The sequence below is a fragment of the Pogonomyrmex barbatus genome, unplaced genomic scaffold (genome assembly GCF_055798465.1).
Source record: "Pogonomyrmex barbatus isolate J1 unplaced genomic scaffold, ASM5579846v1 scaffold18, whole genome shotgun sequence".
NCBI classification, from domain to species: Eukaryota; Metazoa; Arthropoda; class Insecta; order Hymenoptera; family Formicidae; genus Pogonomyrmex; species Pogonomyrmex barbatus.
Window position 1 is genome coordinate 1,532,195 of NW_028297114.1, and position 14,817 is coordinate 1,547,011.

Sequence of the window (14,817 nt, forward strand, 5' to 3'; positions counted from 1 at the left end):
GATTATCATGCAATTTTAATTACTCATTTTTATAATTACAATTTTTTAAATAAAATGTTGGATATTAATTATAAAGAATATAATTTCGTGATTTATCTGTTGTCTTTAAAACTGGCTCCGCAAAATATGTTTCACCATTGATCACTTATTATTTTCTAATCATAATTGCTCGTACTTCCTCTTAAAGAGAGTTACTTTATATTTTATTGGTCTATTTTATCTAGTCTATCACTTGAAGTTATTTGAACTTTTCGATTTGTCTTTGAAATTAAAAGCGTTTAAAAATAGTTTCATCAATCTTTACCGTATTTCTCATATTATTTATACTTACAGATTATTGAAACTGTTATCTTTTTGTACAGCTTGTGCAGAAATCTAGTTTTAAAATAGTTAATGGCTTCTATTACGTTCTATGCAATTTTGATTCTAGTCAAGCACATTTGCAGAGTAAAGGATGGGAAAGTTGCTGGAAGATATAAATAAATCATGCTGTCGATCCAACCTTTCTCAGACATCCGACGAAGTTGTTGATCCCTCTGGCGCCCTGTAAGGACCTTGCATCAGCGCCTCCGCCGACGAGAAGTCGATCGCTCGCCAAATGTGTGAACGATCCCGCAGTATGACCATGCTCAGCGTAAATCCCATCGACAAGAGCAGAGAGCTATAACAAAAAAGACAGCATGATGAAGGTACCGTCTCACAACAAACTGCAGAATTAATTCCAAGCCTATTATTTCAATTTTTTTTTAATATACAATTTATATGTTTAAAATAAAAAAAAAATAAATGCTAATATTCTTAACATAATCTTAATTTATCTTAATATTTGTTTGATTTTTGCTTTCGATTTTTCGATTTATTTTTCACACTTTATTTTTCAATTTATCTCACAATTTTAAATTTTATAAGTTTCCCAGTTTTCTGTCGTATATGAACCACACAAAAATCTATAAACGAAGGGTTGTTCACTCTGCCTGTAATTTTTCAAAACCGAAACTGTAAACTATAAATTACAAGCGTCGTTATATCTTGCTATATCGAAAGAATACCCGGCATTAATGTGGATAACGCGCTCCCATCCTTGAAAAAGAGCGGTTGAAGTTTCCGAAGCGATCATGCGGGCATGCCGTAAAGTTTAGCATTTAGACAAGCGCTGTTCTTGAGAAGCGGTTCGTTCGTTACGACTTTAGCAGTAGTGTCGATAGCCGTTATCTCTCGGTTATATCCTTTCTTTCTCGTTTAGTGCCGCTCTAACCAACAGAAAGGGAAAACCGGATAGAACGAGCAGGGTTAAAATGTTAGGATGTTACCTCCTCTCACCGTAACCTCTCGGAAATATCTAACCGAGAGAAAGATACTATCCTCTCTTATTACTCTTCATCTTTGCTTACCAGGACCGCCGTGAGGCAACGAGATTTCGAATGGTAAAAAAAAATAAAGCGTAGCCTTTTATTTTTAGACAATTGCATATGTTTCGAATTTTACAGTAAATTTTATTAGACAAAACAGACCCAAAAAATTAAAGCCTTATAATATAAAAAATTAGTAATCTTTAGTTTCAAATGCAGAATTGCGTGATATTATTTTAATTTAACAAAACTTGCAAAATTTAGATATTTGTTTAATATAAATATCAAAATATATATTCTTACATTTTAAAGTACACATTTGTAATATACGTTATTTAAATTGTATTATTTGAAATTCTAAAAATCAAAAAAACGTAAATTTATCTTTGTCATTTTGATACACCAATAAAAAACTTTAGTTTAATTTTAAACTTAAGATTCTTAAATGCATAAATAATATGTAAAAATATAATGCAACAATAATTGTAAAATATCATAATCATTTTATAAAATATAATAATCATCATCGCATTATAAATAAATTAAATAAGATTATTGTATAAAAACTAATAATTTTTTTTCTACTAATACTAATAAAGTACATTGTCGTTTAATTGCAAACTGTCGTAAGTCTATTTTTTTTTAAATAACAGAGACGTGTTACAAAGCAGTGAAGCAGGATAAAATAAAACCATGATAAATATAGATCCAAGACGGCTTTGAAAAATAACTCCTTTAATTAATTTAGCTTCGGAAATATGACGTGAAGCATTAAAGCCGTGTAGCGCCGGCCCTGCTTGGTGCTTCCGCCTTCCCTCATCATAATTAGGTAGCTCTCTTGTCGAGGGCGCTTCCTTGGACCGCAGTCGAGCAATCTCCTTCATAATCCTTAAGGCCTTATCTCCAATGCTTCTCAGTGAACAAATAGATCTCGCGCTCATCGCGATGAAATTAAGGAAAACTGTCTGCGAGTAACGGTGTTCCGTATCGTAAAGTGTATTTTGCTTATAAAGATACCTTATAAAGATACCTTAATGCGTTTTTGCCATTACTTAATTTCGATTTTATATATTTACGATAAAATTATAAAGTAGAATTATAGAAGTAAAGTAGAATTGATTAAAATGACGCAATGTAGTTTACATAAATGCGTAACTTTGGATGAGAAACTTCACGAGTCTAATAATATTCTATGACAATTATATTGTTTCGAAATACAATAAATAATAAATTAATGAATGTATAATTAATGACATCATTATTTATATAATCAATTTATAAACGGTAAATCACTATTAATCAAAATGACTTATTCGCTTCCTACATAATAAATTATTAAATATTTGCTTATGTTATGTACTTTTAATTATTATCCATCAATCATATTTTCTTATCGAACATTATTAACAGACAGATATAATTTAAAATTGAACTATTATGTAAAGATTATGTAAAGAGTTTATATATCTCAAATATATAAAAATATATAAAAATATATAAATATATAAAAATATATAAAACTTGATTTTATATATTTTGAGTTTTATATCTCCCACGAGGCTCATTACGTTGGTGGATTAGCCCACTTTGGCAAGTCGTTAATTCAGGTGGAAATTTAATTAAGCCGAAGTAAATCAAAATTCGCAGCTTTGATTTGAATCGGGAAACCGCAATATCTCGCTCTATCACGGGGAAGAAATTAATTTTCCGACTTAATTAATTTTCCATCTTCATTAGCCGCTTCTGGACTCGCTGACTCGTGCTAATGGCCGTCTTAAACATTTATAACAGTGTTGCAATGTGAACCGAACTGGCAATTCATTGTACAAGCAACTATTTTCTCGTCCCGAAATTGAGCTAGCGAAAATTTATGACCCGTCGCTTTTAAAACATAATGTGAATTTTGGTATTGTTACGTTATTGTTACAAATAAATGGTGATCAATATTTCAGAAGTTTTCGTTTTCTTTATTAATTTTGCATTATAGTAGTCATCCGTGTTGCAGACATATGTGTGTGTGTGTGTGTATATGTTATCTCACAATAAAAGATTAAGTGACAAATAGAGTAAAAAGTCTGTATAAACTCTCTCTTATACATTTTTAATAAAATTTTGTAAGAAAATTATATATATATATATATAAATAAATTTTTATTAAATATTATATATATATATATATATATATATATAAATTTTTTTATACGTGTAAAATTAATTATAGTATATCGGAACCTAAATGAATGGTGAAACGCGAAAGAAAGTCATGCTCGGTTTAAGAGAGGCAAACTCTCTGATAGAATCTTTTCCCTCGCATCGAGATAATCGTGAACCACCGAGCGTCAGCAGACATTCCTCGGTTGCGTGCACAATGTATTTGGGACAACACAATAAGCGTAGCCGGGAAAGTGGGCCGCAAACCCACCGGAGGAAACGTGTACGCGCGAGAGGGTCCCTCTTGCAGCGAGTATACGCTGATCCTCGTTTGACGAATATGGAACGAACGGAGTGACAAGGGGATGGAGTAGACTATTTATTACAACCAGACGTGAGCTCTACTTAACCGCTCACGGATGACGGGCATTGTGCATTTGTATGCGTCTGCGGAGACGCAAAAGTGCGTCGCATTTTGTCGTCGCTAACAATTTTTCGTTCGTGAATTTCTATCGCAAATCGTATTACGAATATATTAAATATAAGGCATAAAAAAAGAATAATTTTACTTCCTTAATATGAGCTGCAATTAAAATATTTAAAAACGAATTATATATCTCACTAGTAAAAATCTGCAAATTTGCGTAAAGCTTAGAAATATTTTGAAAGGTTAAAAATCTTATAGATAAAAAGATTTTACAAATTTAGCTTATTTCGCTAGCTATAATTAGCTACAAATTTCATGATTAAAGAAGCTGAAAATTCTTAACATTTTTATGTTTAAGATAAAATTATAAAATTAATTAATGTCTGTAATATCTTTTTTATTGCACTTTTTAAAAATACTAAATACTGAACTGTTACAAATGTTAACAAGCTAATATCTTTAACAATGCCTACAACTGGATGTATTTTAAAACCTGACGTTTTTATCGCGTAACAAATAGCAATGTTGTAGGTTTACGTTAAAAATGGATGCTGCAAAATGATCCCGTTTCACTATTGGTTTCGTTCGCGCACCGCCGTTTTTCTACATTACGTCGTACCACGGAAATAAATGATTTCTATGTTTTTAACGAGATCGTAAATTATACCCGACACTCTGAAAGGTTGCATGCGGAATGAGTGAAAAACAAGGAAAGAGATTCGCGGGAAACCGGGGAAAACCGGAGAAACGTCATCATCGAATTTACTGGAGCATCGCGAGAGTCTTAAGAGTGGTTCCGACTCAAACATCGAGGTGAAAAGACGGGAAATGTGAAAACTTCTACGCGCATACTCACTAGGGAAGAAAAAGGCAGTATCAATGCTAGATCTCCTTGCTCCTTGCATTATGAATGATTTATCCTTGCTTTTTTACAGTGATAACGTCAATCTGACATAAAATATAATGTTAAAGAAGACAAAATCTTTTATAACGTAACGATTTCTATCTGTATTTTACATATCCAAACAAATATCATAATGAGAACTACTTATAAATTGTTTGAAAGAAAATATCTTTTAAAAATTGAAAATGCTGTTTCATGTTATGTATGTCATTTTACTTCATAATTTTCATAATTTTAATGAGATTATTAATTTTTAACATAATGATATCTCATTAGAAAAAAATCGTATAACGTAAAAATACTCGTATTTAGCTAATGGAAAATTGTCAGCGATAAGTAAAAGAAGTAATTTACGTTTACGTGACAAGAAATTCGTGATAACGTCAGTATTTTCAGCTCGCGGGCTGCACCGTAAATTATGCAATCGATCGGTTTCGCGCCCATTTGCATTTCAGAATCTTTTTCCGACTCCCGCTTGAAAGCAGTCAAGTGCAGGCGAGATGCATCAGCTGCAACTTTTTTCGCCGTCTCCTCGAAATCGTCGGTATATTTCTTTGAGACGGACAGGCGATGGAAAATTCATTCGTTTATTGAAATATTATTTCACTCATAATGTATGAGATAATTTGCTTCTTATCTCAACAGTCATAATATCAGTACCATGAGAATATAAAATGTAGAAAATTATTTTTGACCATCCAGTTAAATTATCGTATAAAATATGTATTTTCCTAAATTAATTTAATTTATTGAAAATTTATAATCTTTTACGTTACATTAATTATATTATATTTATTATTAACTTTAAAATAAAAGATAAGAATATACGTATATCAATGTTTTAATTGTAACGTTTTTATAAAATGTTTCTATTACTTTATAAAATTAAAACTATTCTTGTGGAGAATTTTTCTTTCTCGTTCAAAAGCTAAATTAAAATCAAAATGGAGAAAGACAGATCATTATTTTATAATTATAATTTACAACTTTCATAAATGCGTGCGGAAGCAGTTTCGAAGAAATGTGCCATTTATTCATTGTTCGTCAGTCAAATTAAAATGTAGGAATTTTCTCTCCGCGGCATAACATCATTTATAAACTAAAAGCCCTCCGCGTATTTTAGTGGCATTGAGCTTGGATAAATAATGCGGGAACATTTGTCAACTTATTTCTGTATGCCACTCCCGTGGAAATACTTTCAATAAAAAATTCACACGGGATTCCTTCCGCCCGGAAGCACAGCGGGCGAGACAACGACGCTCACGTAGGCGAAAGGACGAGACTCGAATGAAGATCTGGAGATCACCTGGGTGTCCCGCTAGGACATGAGTGGAGCAATAAGAGGACGTGGCCGGAGGATCTAAACAGATGGATGACTGAACTCTTGTTAAAAATGCCTTGACATTTCTCCGAGATGCAAGCAACTTCGCGCCCCTCGTTCGAGAGGTTCGACAGCGACAAGAATAAATGGCAAAAGGAGATTTAATCAAGCCTCATATTTAATACGATTTAAAATGAAGAAGATTTCGACAGAGCGTCCTTGATTAAACAAATTCCCCGAGTAGAATCTCGAAATAATGCCGTAACTTTTCCGCAAATTTAATATCGATGCGTATTATCGAAGATAAAACATATGGGAATTACGAACAAATATCGAATCAAATTGATATAAAATAAATTTGTTGTTTCGTTAAATACAAAAGTAATATTAATTAGCGAAACAAAGCTTCATAAAAAAGATACATAGAGAATAATCGTGATTAACTGATCAAATATATATAATTCACCTGGAACGACCGTAATATTCTTTTGCGTACTATTTTGCGCGATATTTGCATCACTTTCAGAACAATAGATCGGACGCGTCAAAGCTATGCATGTACAATAGGCAATGCAATAAAAATCATGTACTCACCCTGCAAAAGCTGGTTATTGCAGAAATCTGAAACAGAAAGCATAAATGTGCAATCAGTACAGAGAAGGACGGTGGTACATTTTACGCATTTCCGAGCGACGCCGGCAATTGAAATTCAAAAGTTGTCCAACGTGCGAAAGCTTTCGGAAGCTGATCGCCGCGAGAGCTCGCGAGCTATTCAACGTCAAGCAGAAACTTTTCCTCTGGATTATCATAAGAATTTTTTTCATGCGAGAATGACTATATGTGCCGCGCGTCGCTCAAGAAAAACGCAAACGTTTTACGTATTTTACGTATTCGTAGAAACTTCAACGATTTTCATTTCCTCGCGAGGCAGACTGACGCAGTTTGAAGCAACGAAAATAAATCAAATTCGGAATTTAAATCTCTTGCAGTTTATTAGGATTTTAATTACCTTACTATCCTTTACACGATAATATGAGATCGCTATTTAAGCGCAACGTTTAAAAACTACTTTAGCTCAAAAAAAAAAAAAAAAAAAAATAGCTACGAGAGATAAATAGTTTGGAAAACTATTCTTTTCGTTTTCAATTTCATCCTTTTTTCCGTTCGTTGCATCCTTCCAGCGAATTTACGATCAAGATTAAAATTCTTCTGATCGCTTTTATATAGATGAGCGATTAAAGAACTGCAAGATTTCGTCCGTAAAATTTCCCGTCATCGATATAGTTCGAACGTGCGTGTGACACAAAGGGCATTTGCTTTCTAAACGCGGGTGATTTGACGACCCTGTGGCTGTATGCGGGTTTTATTAAGGCATTCCTTTGATCACGCGGCGATTAAACGACTGAGGAAAGGGCAACAGCCAGAAAGAGAAAGCTAATTACGAAGCGAGACCTCGCCTTTGCTCGTTGCGAAACGATTGCGAAAAGCAGGAACACGCGTGTCTCCTCTCGTGATGATTACCGCGTGCAAACTTCCCGATGAGTCGCGAATCAAGCGATTTTTCTCGACTTTTTTCATCATTTGACAATTATACACATACATAGTATCTCTCAAATACAATTAAGAACTTAAATAGCTTTATATTCGATTAACCTTTAATCTTTAATTTTTTTTGTTGAATTTAGTTCATCTATATATATATATTCCTATATGTTTTATATTTAATAAATAAATATAAATATCTGTACATTTCGCGTATGTGCAAATATATATTCTATTCATTATTGCATTTATTACAATATTAACGCAGACTGTGTTGCAATTAAGTAATAGACTGGGATAATGTGTTATCAAAATAAATAACAAATACAATAATATCATATAAGAGTATACGCGCGAATATAATTTCATGTAATCGTTATAATGCTAAATCTAATATATTACAGCTAATTTGAGGATTATATCGTTATGGCGGAGTAAACAGTTTCCGGAGGCTTGTAGTCGACCCTATGTACGAATGGTTCCTGATTTGGCATTATGTTAATATCTCGGTAGCCAGGTCGATATGCTTATTGTTTGCCTTTGATCAGTTATCTGCTTAATTGGCTTTCGATTTAGATCGCCCTTGGGCACAAGCGAGTAATACTCGATGAGATTTCCCCAGTAGTTGAGTACATTGCCGATTAAAAATAGGGAACAAAGGGATTACGACGAGCTCGATAAGCTTTATCCCGTAAAGCTTAACGCTTCTGTGTCTGCATGAGTTACAGAGTTGGGCAAATTTACGAATAATGAAAAGTCAATACTGCATGAGGCATTTCATAATTTATGTCAGAACATGTCGGAATAAAATATAAAAGAGATACTTCAAAGAATCGCTTTTATTTTTGATCTACGACATTTCACTTTATAATTACGATATATCGCCTAAATACAATTCGTCAAATAAAAAAACAATAATTTATTATTTACGACGACGCTTTGATATTAAATTCCCATCAATGCGACAATGAATGTGGCTTTACATGAAATTGACGTTGCGCGAAGACCCATCGGGAGGTCTTTCGCGGGAATTCCATCGTGCGTCGTGAATTTAAGGACTACTTTGCACCAGTGGCATATCAAAGAAAAGCTCCGGCATTCCGGACTCTCTTTCGGTTAAGCTAATGTTTGTGCAGCTGAGTCATACGTAACGAATTAAACGTTTCCCGGAAAACCGCTCGAACACGTTGCAAGCCTCTCTTACTTGCGAGAATGATTTAATGCCGCGGATTTAGATCGCGTACTTCAAACATTCCGCAAACGAAGGATCGTAGATCCTTCTATTCCGTCGTAATTCGCGATGATCTCTCTCCGGATATTTCACAAACGTTGGACTAACAAATCGTATTCGTTTCTTCGAAGCTCCGATTTGGAATGTTATACGTTGAAACGTTTATCTATAAATCGGATCATTATTCTGTTAAGAAAATGTAGACTTTTAAATATTTGAAATAAAATTCTAATACAATCCGAGTAGAATGACGTCACAATCCGAGTGAGTATATCTATGAATGATGCATTTTCCGCTGGGAATTAAGGCGTATTTCGTATGTTGCTTATCGTAATTTCCCATGAAAATTCTTCATACCTTTCCCAATTATCATTCACATCTTTGTCGTGCCTTTTACCCATTTGCACGCACATAAATACGTTTTAATCTCATCGCGCAAATTTTCTCACGTTCAATGGGCATTATTACACGGGCATTCTCTGTGTTTCCTCCTTCAACAGGAATCGATCGTGTCAACAAATGTATCGTAGATGGCATACTTCGATAGTAAATTCCCGAAGTCTCCACGTCGTGAAAGCCGGGCGTGACAAGAGAAGCGAGGCGCTATCGATGCACATAAGTTCGATCCGGCAGGCGACGAATTGAAATCTTGATTTATAGTAGAATATATGTGACCCCGAATCTCTTCGTTCGAGTCGCGTACTGGATGACTCAGGAAGATGCAGTAGGAAAGTTTTCTTTCAAAAGAAATTGCTAGTTCATTTTTTTCTTAGCTTCAAAGTTGTGCATACGTCTTTGTCAAAAGTTTTTAATTTAACTTTAATTTATAGAGTGTATGAAAAGACCTGATATCCTTACAATTATATTTTTTCTGCCAGTTTAGAATCGATTTTTCTTCAATAAAGACATCGAGCAAATTATTATTTATCGTATTTTCCTAATTTTTAATGTATTTTCGATATTAATATTTTAGCATTAATTTAGTAACGTGAATTTAATATTTTAATATTTCCTGTATTTTAAGAATACCGAATAATAAAGATGTGCAATTGATAAAGTGGAATATTTATAAAACTTCACAAAAACATAATTAGAAAGTCGTCGATTGTAGTAGGTTTTATTTATATCATGTTTTATATATATATATATATATATATATATATATATATAAAAACGATCGTTATTTGAGTTATAAAATTTGCAATAGTGTATGGATCAATGAGCAAATTTGAGGTCAAAAAGCATTTCGTTAAAATCGCAATAAAAAAAGTATTAATTCTACACGTCAAATAAAATGACACCTGAGAGACACCCTTTCGCATTCGAAAATGCAGGGGTGAGCTTTCCGATCTATGCGCGATCCTGTCGTCACGAAAAAGCGTAGGTGCGGCAACGAGGAATGAAAGCACTCATGTCTGAGGGACACCTAGTGATCCAGTGACATGCGAAGGATGAGACGCGATCCACACCCTCCGTCACCCCGCACTCGCTCGCGCGTGTGAAAGCGGGGAGAATTCGTTGCGAGGAGGAACGCGGCAAACGAACGAGGTGCCCTCATAGGTATGCACCGAGCGCGGCGAATGGAACTCCGAGGTGATACGGTGTTAAATCTTTCTGTCAGAGATCGGCTGAATCTCTCGGGCGAAGCGCGCGCAATCGTGGCAGGGCTTCGCCCTTTGAGGATCTTCGAATCGACTACGCGCGAGTTTTCCCTGTTCATTTTAAGGCATCCCTCGAGCTCGAGGCTGCCAGGCAGGATTTTATTTTTCACTCCGATATATTTCTCGGAAAATATGTTGGAAAATACGATTCTTGATGATTGAAATACATATATGTACAGTTTATTTAACTATAATACATCGACTTTTAATTTATTTTTAGATCTTTATCAGTTTTATTTACACGCAAATAAAGTAATTGCAGATAAGTAATATGATAATGTAAATGTGTGCTTATGATTGTAATATACAATTAGCTATAATTAATAATAACAAATATAAAGCGTTTAATTTATTATTATGGACAATATTATGTTTTTGTTTTTTTTATTTTATTGCAGTCCGCGAATTACAGCGATGCATTATCTTAAATTTAATAAAACCTACGTGATTAGCAGATAAAACTTATCTCGGAGTTGGAAGTCGAGTGATTGCATTTAAGGGCTTAATTTATGGCGCTCGAGGGAAACGTAATCGATTGAAATCTCAGAAGTTTACATGCGGAACGTCATCAGAGTATTCATGTTGGTCGATACTAACGAACGTTACCGCGAAGTGTCGTGCGTTAAGTGCACTCGTGCGTGTCATCGTAACGTCAGCCAACTCGATTTCAGTTTCCTCTGCATTTCCGGGTTCGAGGCATTCCTGAACGAGTATGAAAAATAGTCCGACAACTTGTTCGATTCCGTAACGTGACTCGAATTCACGACATGTTAAAACCTTTACATAAAAGATTTCACCACAAAAAAAAAATAAAAATTTATACTCGAGTTAACCATTTTTTTTTTCATTATCAAATGGAACTAGTAGAGTATTTAACAAAGGCCAAACTACATATAAATTAATTGAATATAATTAATTGAATATAGAATATGATGGTAGCGCACAAATTTTTTGCTTCGTATTTTAACAAGTACAAGAATAAAACGTTTATTAGCATTGAAAATTTTCAGTTGAACAAATGTGAAAATTAACTTCTATACTGTACAAAGTTTCTTGCATTTATTGAGAATTGAAGAAAAAAGAAAGAAAAGAGAAGAAGAGAGAGAGAGAGAGAGAGGTACTTCAAGAAATATAAGTGATTCTAAAAATTCCAAAAACTTTTTGATTAGCAGAATTTAAACATTTAGAGAAGAAAGTAGCTACGAGAAGGTTAAATAAATGCCTCTTTCCTTTTAATTACACTTTTAATTATTTCCAACTCATTAGAAATTGTTTAGTATTTTATGAATAATTAAATTTCACTCTTCTCTTATAATAAGCTAAAATGTTCATTAACTTTACAGAACACAAAAAAATACATTCATCTATAATGTACGTGTAATATATATCGTCGAAATGCTCGTGGTAACCGCACGATTAAGCCATTGGGGAGATAATGGTGTCCGTGTGTGCAACACATAGGGGGTGTAAACGCTCGCGGGAGAAACGTAATAGGCAATCCACGCTGCAAGTCGATCCTTGCAGCTCTCACCCCGAGGGCTCAAGACTAACTGGAGGGTAGGGGTGTCTAGACACCCAATCTCTTTTCCTACTCCCTTGTCCTTCCCTCTTCTTTCCTCCTGACGGCATTAACCTTTACACGTATCGTGATAGTAACCGGTCGGAAGGACAATGTTCAAGAGCGAACGAGAGAAGCCCTCTTTGAACGCGTGCAGAAAACGCGTAGTCACGTCGCTCGTAGAATAAAAAGGTTGAAGAGTGTCGCACGAGAGAAAGCTCTCGTTTGGAGCAACGACTAATCTCGCTGAATGCATACTTTTTTCCATCCCCTGCCCGCAAAGCTCTGGCCTCTATTAAAAGCGCGATGTGAGTTTTTTTTTTCAGTTTCTCACAGTGATTTTAGCTGGATGGCTCTCGCTGCACGGCGTACCTGTCATTATTATTAATTCCAGAGTGGTTATAGATGATCATGTTGGTCATCTATAACCAGGTCAACACTTTCCACGAAGCCGGCATATAATATCGAAGAAAAAGCACGCGTCGTGCGTGCTTTACCCGATAAACGGCGGGTGCCGTATTTTTTTTTTTTTCCCCCTTTTCTAACGAGACCACGTGCTTCGTAATGCTTCGTCGTAAATGTGCATCGTAAAACGAAAACCCGGGAAATAATCAAAATGCGCCGCCGATATACCTTCGTACCTTGTTTTTCGCAATTTAGTATTTATCCTCTGCTATTGAAAATGAGCACGATTACCTGGGCGCTTTGAACCGCGCCCGAGATATGTCGCAAACATGCGCTTTGTAACGCGATGGGAACCGTTGCATGGATCGCGCATATGTGCGTGTGTAACGCATATCGAAACGCCACTCATCGCGTAAGTAGAGATAACTAGAGCGCGATAATAAATAATAAATGCCCTTAAACGCGGCATAAATGTCATATATACCTTCGTGATTGCTTATGATTAAGATATCGATTAATTTCTTATTAACATTATTCAACAATAGAGTCGATTAAAGTCAAGACGATAGGATCATATGAAATTCTTTACGGATTTCTTGCGAGCTTATCGCGGGTTTATCGCAAATATGAGCCAGATTCGTCAAAAAAAAAAAAAAACAAGTTCTACTTTTAACCTTTGAATTCAGTTTCAAATGCCTGACGATACATACCCAAGTAGAATAAAAAATCAAAGATCAGAATGACATCAAAATGATATCAAAACGATAGCATTGAAAAATGAAGGTGATATTATTTCATATTTTTAGCGAGTAGCAATTTGAATTTTTCGTGACTGTATCGTAATCTTTTAATAATTTTCGCCGAAAAAGTGCTTTATATATTAATAATAATTAACATATAATCCATAGTGGCGTAGAGAGTTGTGCGTCTGCTCTCCATGCTAACGATTCGAGTTCAATTTCGGTCGCATCAAATAACAAAAATAAAAACAATTTTATCCGATCGGAAGGCAATGATAATTACCGAGAGTATCTTGCCCTGTTGCGCATATCATCCAAGCAAATTAATTAAAAAGACAATTGATGACATTCCCTTATCAATCCGCACTAGCCAGCGTGATAAAGCAATGGCTAAAATCCTTTAAGACCTTAGATAAATTGAGAAAAGCTCATGTCCAGCAGGAAAAAAAAATTCTTTGATGATAAATCCATATAAAGCATTCATTTTCTTCGTTCTTTACAAATTAATTACTAATAATGCAACAAAATCTTAGCCATATTTCTGTTATTTTTAAATAACACTTTTTGCAATCATGATCAATAGAACATTGTTTGTTATATTAATCTTTTCTGTCATTAATAATATCTTAAACACATACATATATATTATAAATCATTTATTTGAAAAAAAAAAATACTCTGTTCGGAATATTATACTCGAGCGATAAAAAATTATATTTTCATTGTAGTGATTTTTTTAAAAGAAACATCTTACACATATATATATATATTATAAAATTTAAATATTAACACATAATTATGAATGTGAAAAATAATCGAGGTATATATTATTGCAAAATATTTAAAGTAGTATGCTAAGTTTCACAATCATAATTTCATCAATTTTTCATCATCGAAATAAAAAAAATGAGTGTTTGCAATCATTTTATCGTTATCTTAACTTTTATATAATTTTTTTTTGTTTCACTTGGGTATTGTTTACGTTGTGCTCAAATCTACGCTTTATTACAATGTTGTAATCATATTAAAACTATATATTTGCTTGGGAAAAAAATATAAAAATCTTTATGTTGCAGGGCTGAATATATATATTTTTCTGATCTAGCTACAGCGCGGAGGACGATTCTTTGGCAACACACATGCTTGAGGAATCGATTCCTCGTTTACCTAAGCTGCGGAAGTGACTCAAACGAACAACGTGTGCTCAGGAAAATTATCCAAAGCAGCGGCGGACATTAGTCGGACTATACGCTATTCTCGACCTAATTCTCGACACGCTGCACATCCGCAGCCCTTAAATTGTGACCGTACACAGGGCGAAATGGCGCATTCCGTTCCTGATGTAAGATAACGAATGGTTGGTCAGAAATAGATAAGCCTCTAGAAGATCCCATGTGTTTGCCGTTGGAGCGCACTTCCTTCGAATGCAGAATTCTTTAAGCGATTTTAAATCGATTTCTTCTTTGCAGAAATGTCAACAAGGCGCCCATAGCTTTTAAATTATGGACGATTGAGAATAAAGGGCTTT

At 34.3% G+C, this 14,817-nt stretch overlaps 1 protein-coding gene across 6 annotated transcripts in view; it reads right to left on the bottom strand.

Moving 5' to 3' along the window:
- Nrx-1 (neurexin 1) overlaps positions 1-14,817 on the bottom strand; it is a 222,029-nt gene that overhangs the window by 85,291 nt on the left and 121,921 nt on the right. For all 6 annotated transcript variants that reach the window (XM_089074798.1, XM_089074801.1, XM_089074802.1 and 3 more), the window contains 2 exons: positions 6,747-6,773; positions 503-661 (listed from right to left, as the gene is read on the bottom strand). In XM_089074798.1, coding sequence (XP_088930924.1) covers positions 503-661; positions 6,747-6,773 — 186 coding nt within the window. The remainder of the gene's footprint in view (positions 1-502; positions 662-6,746; positions 6,774-14,817) is intronic.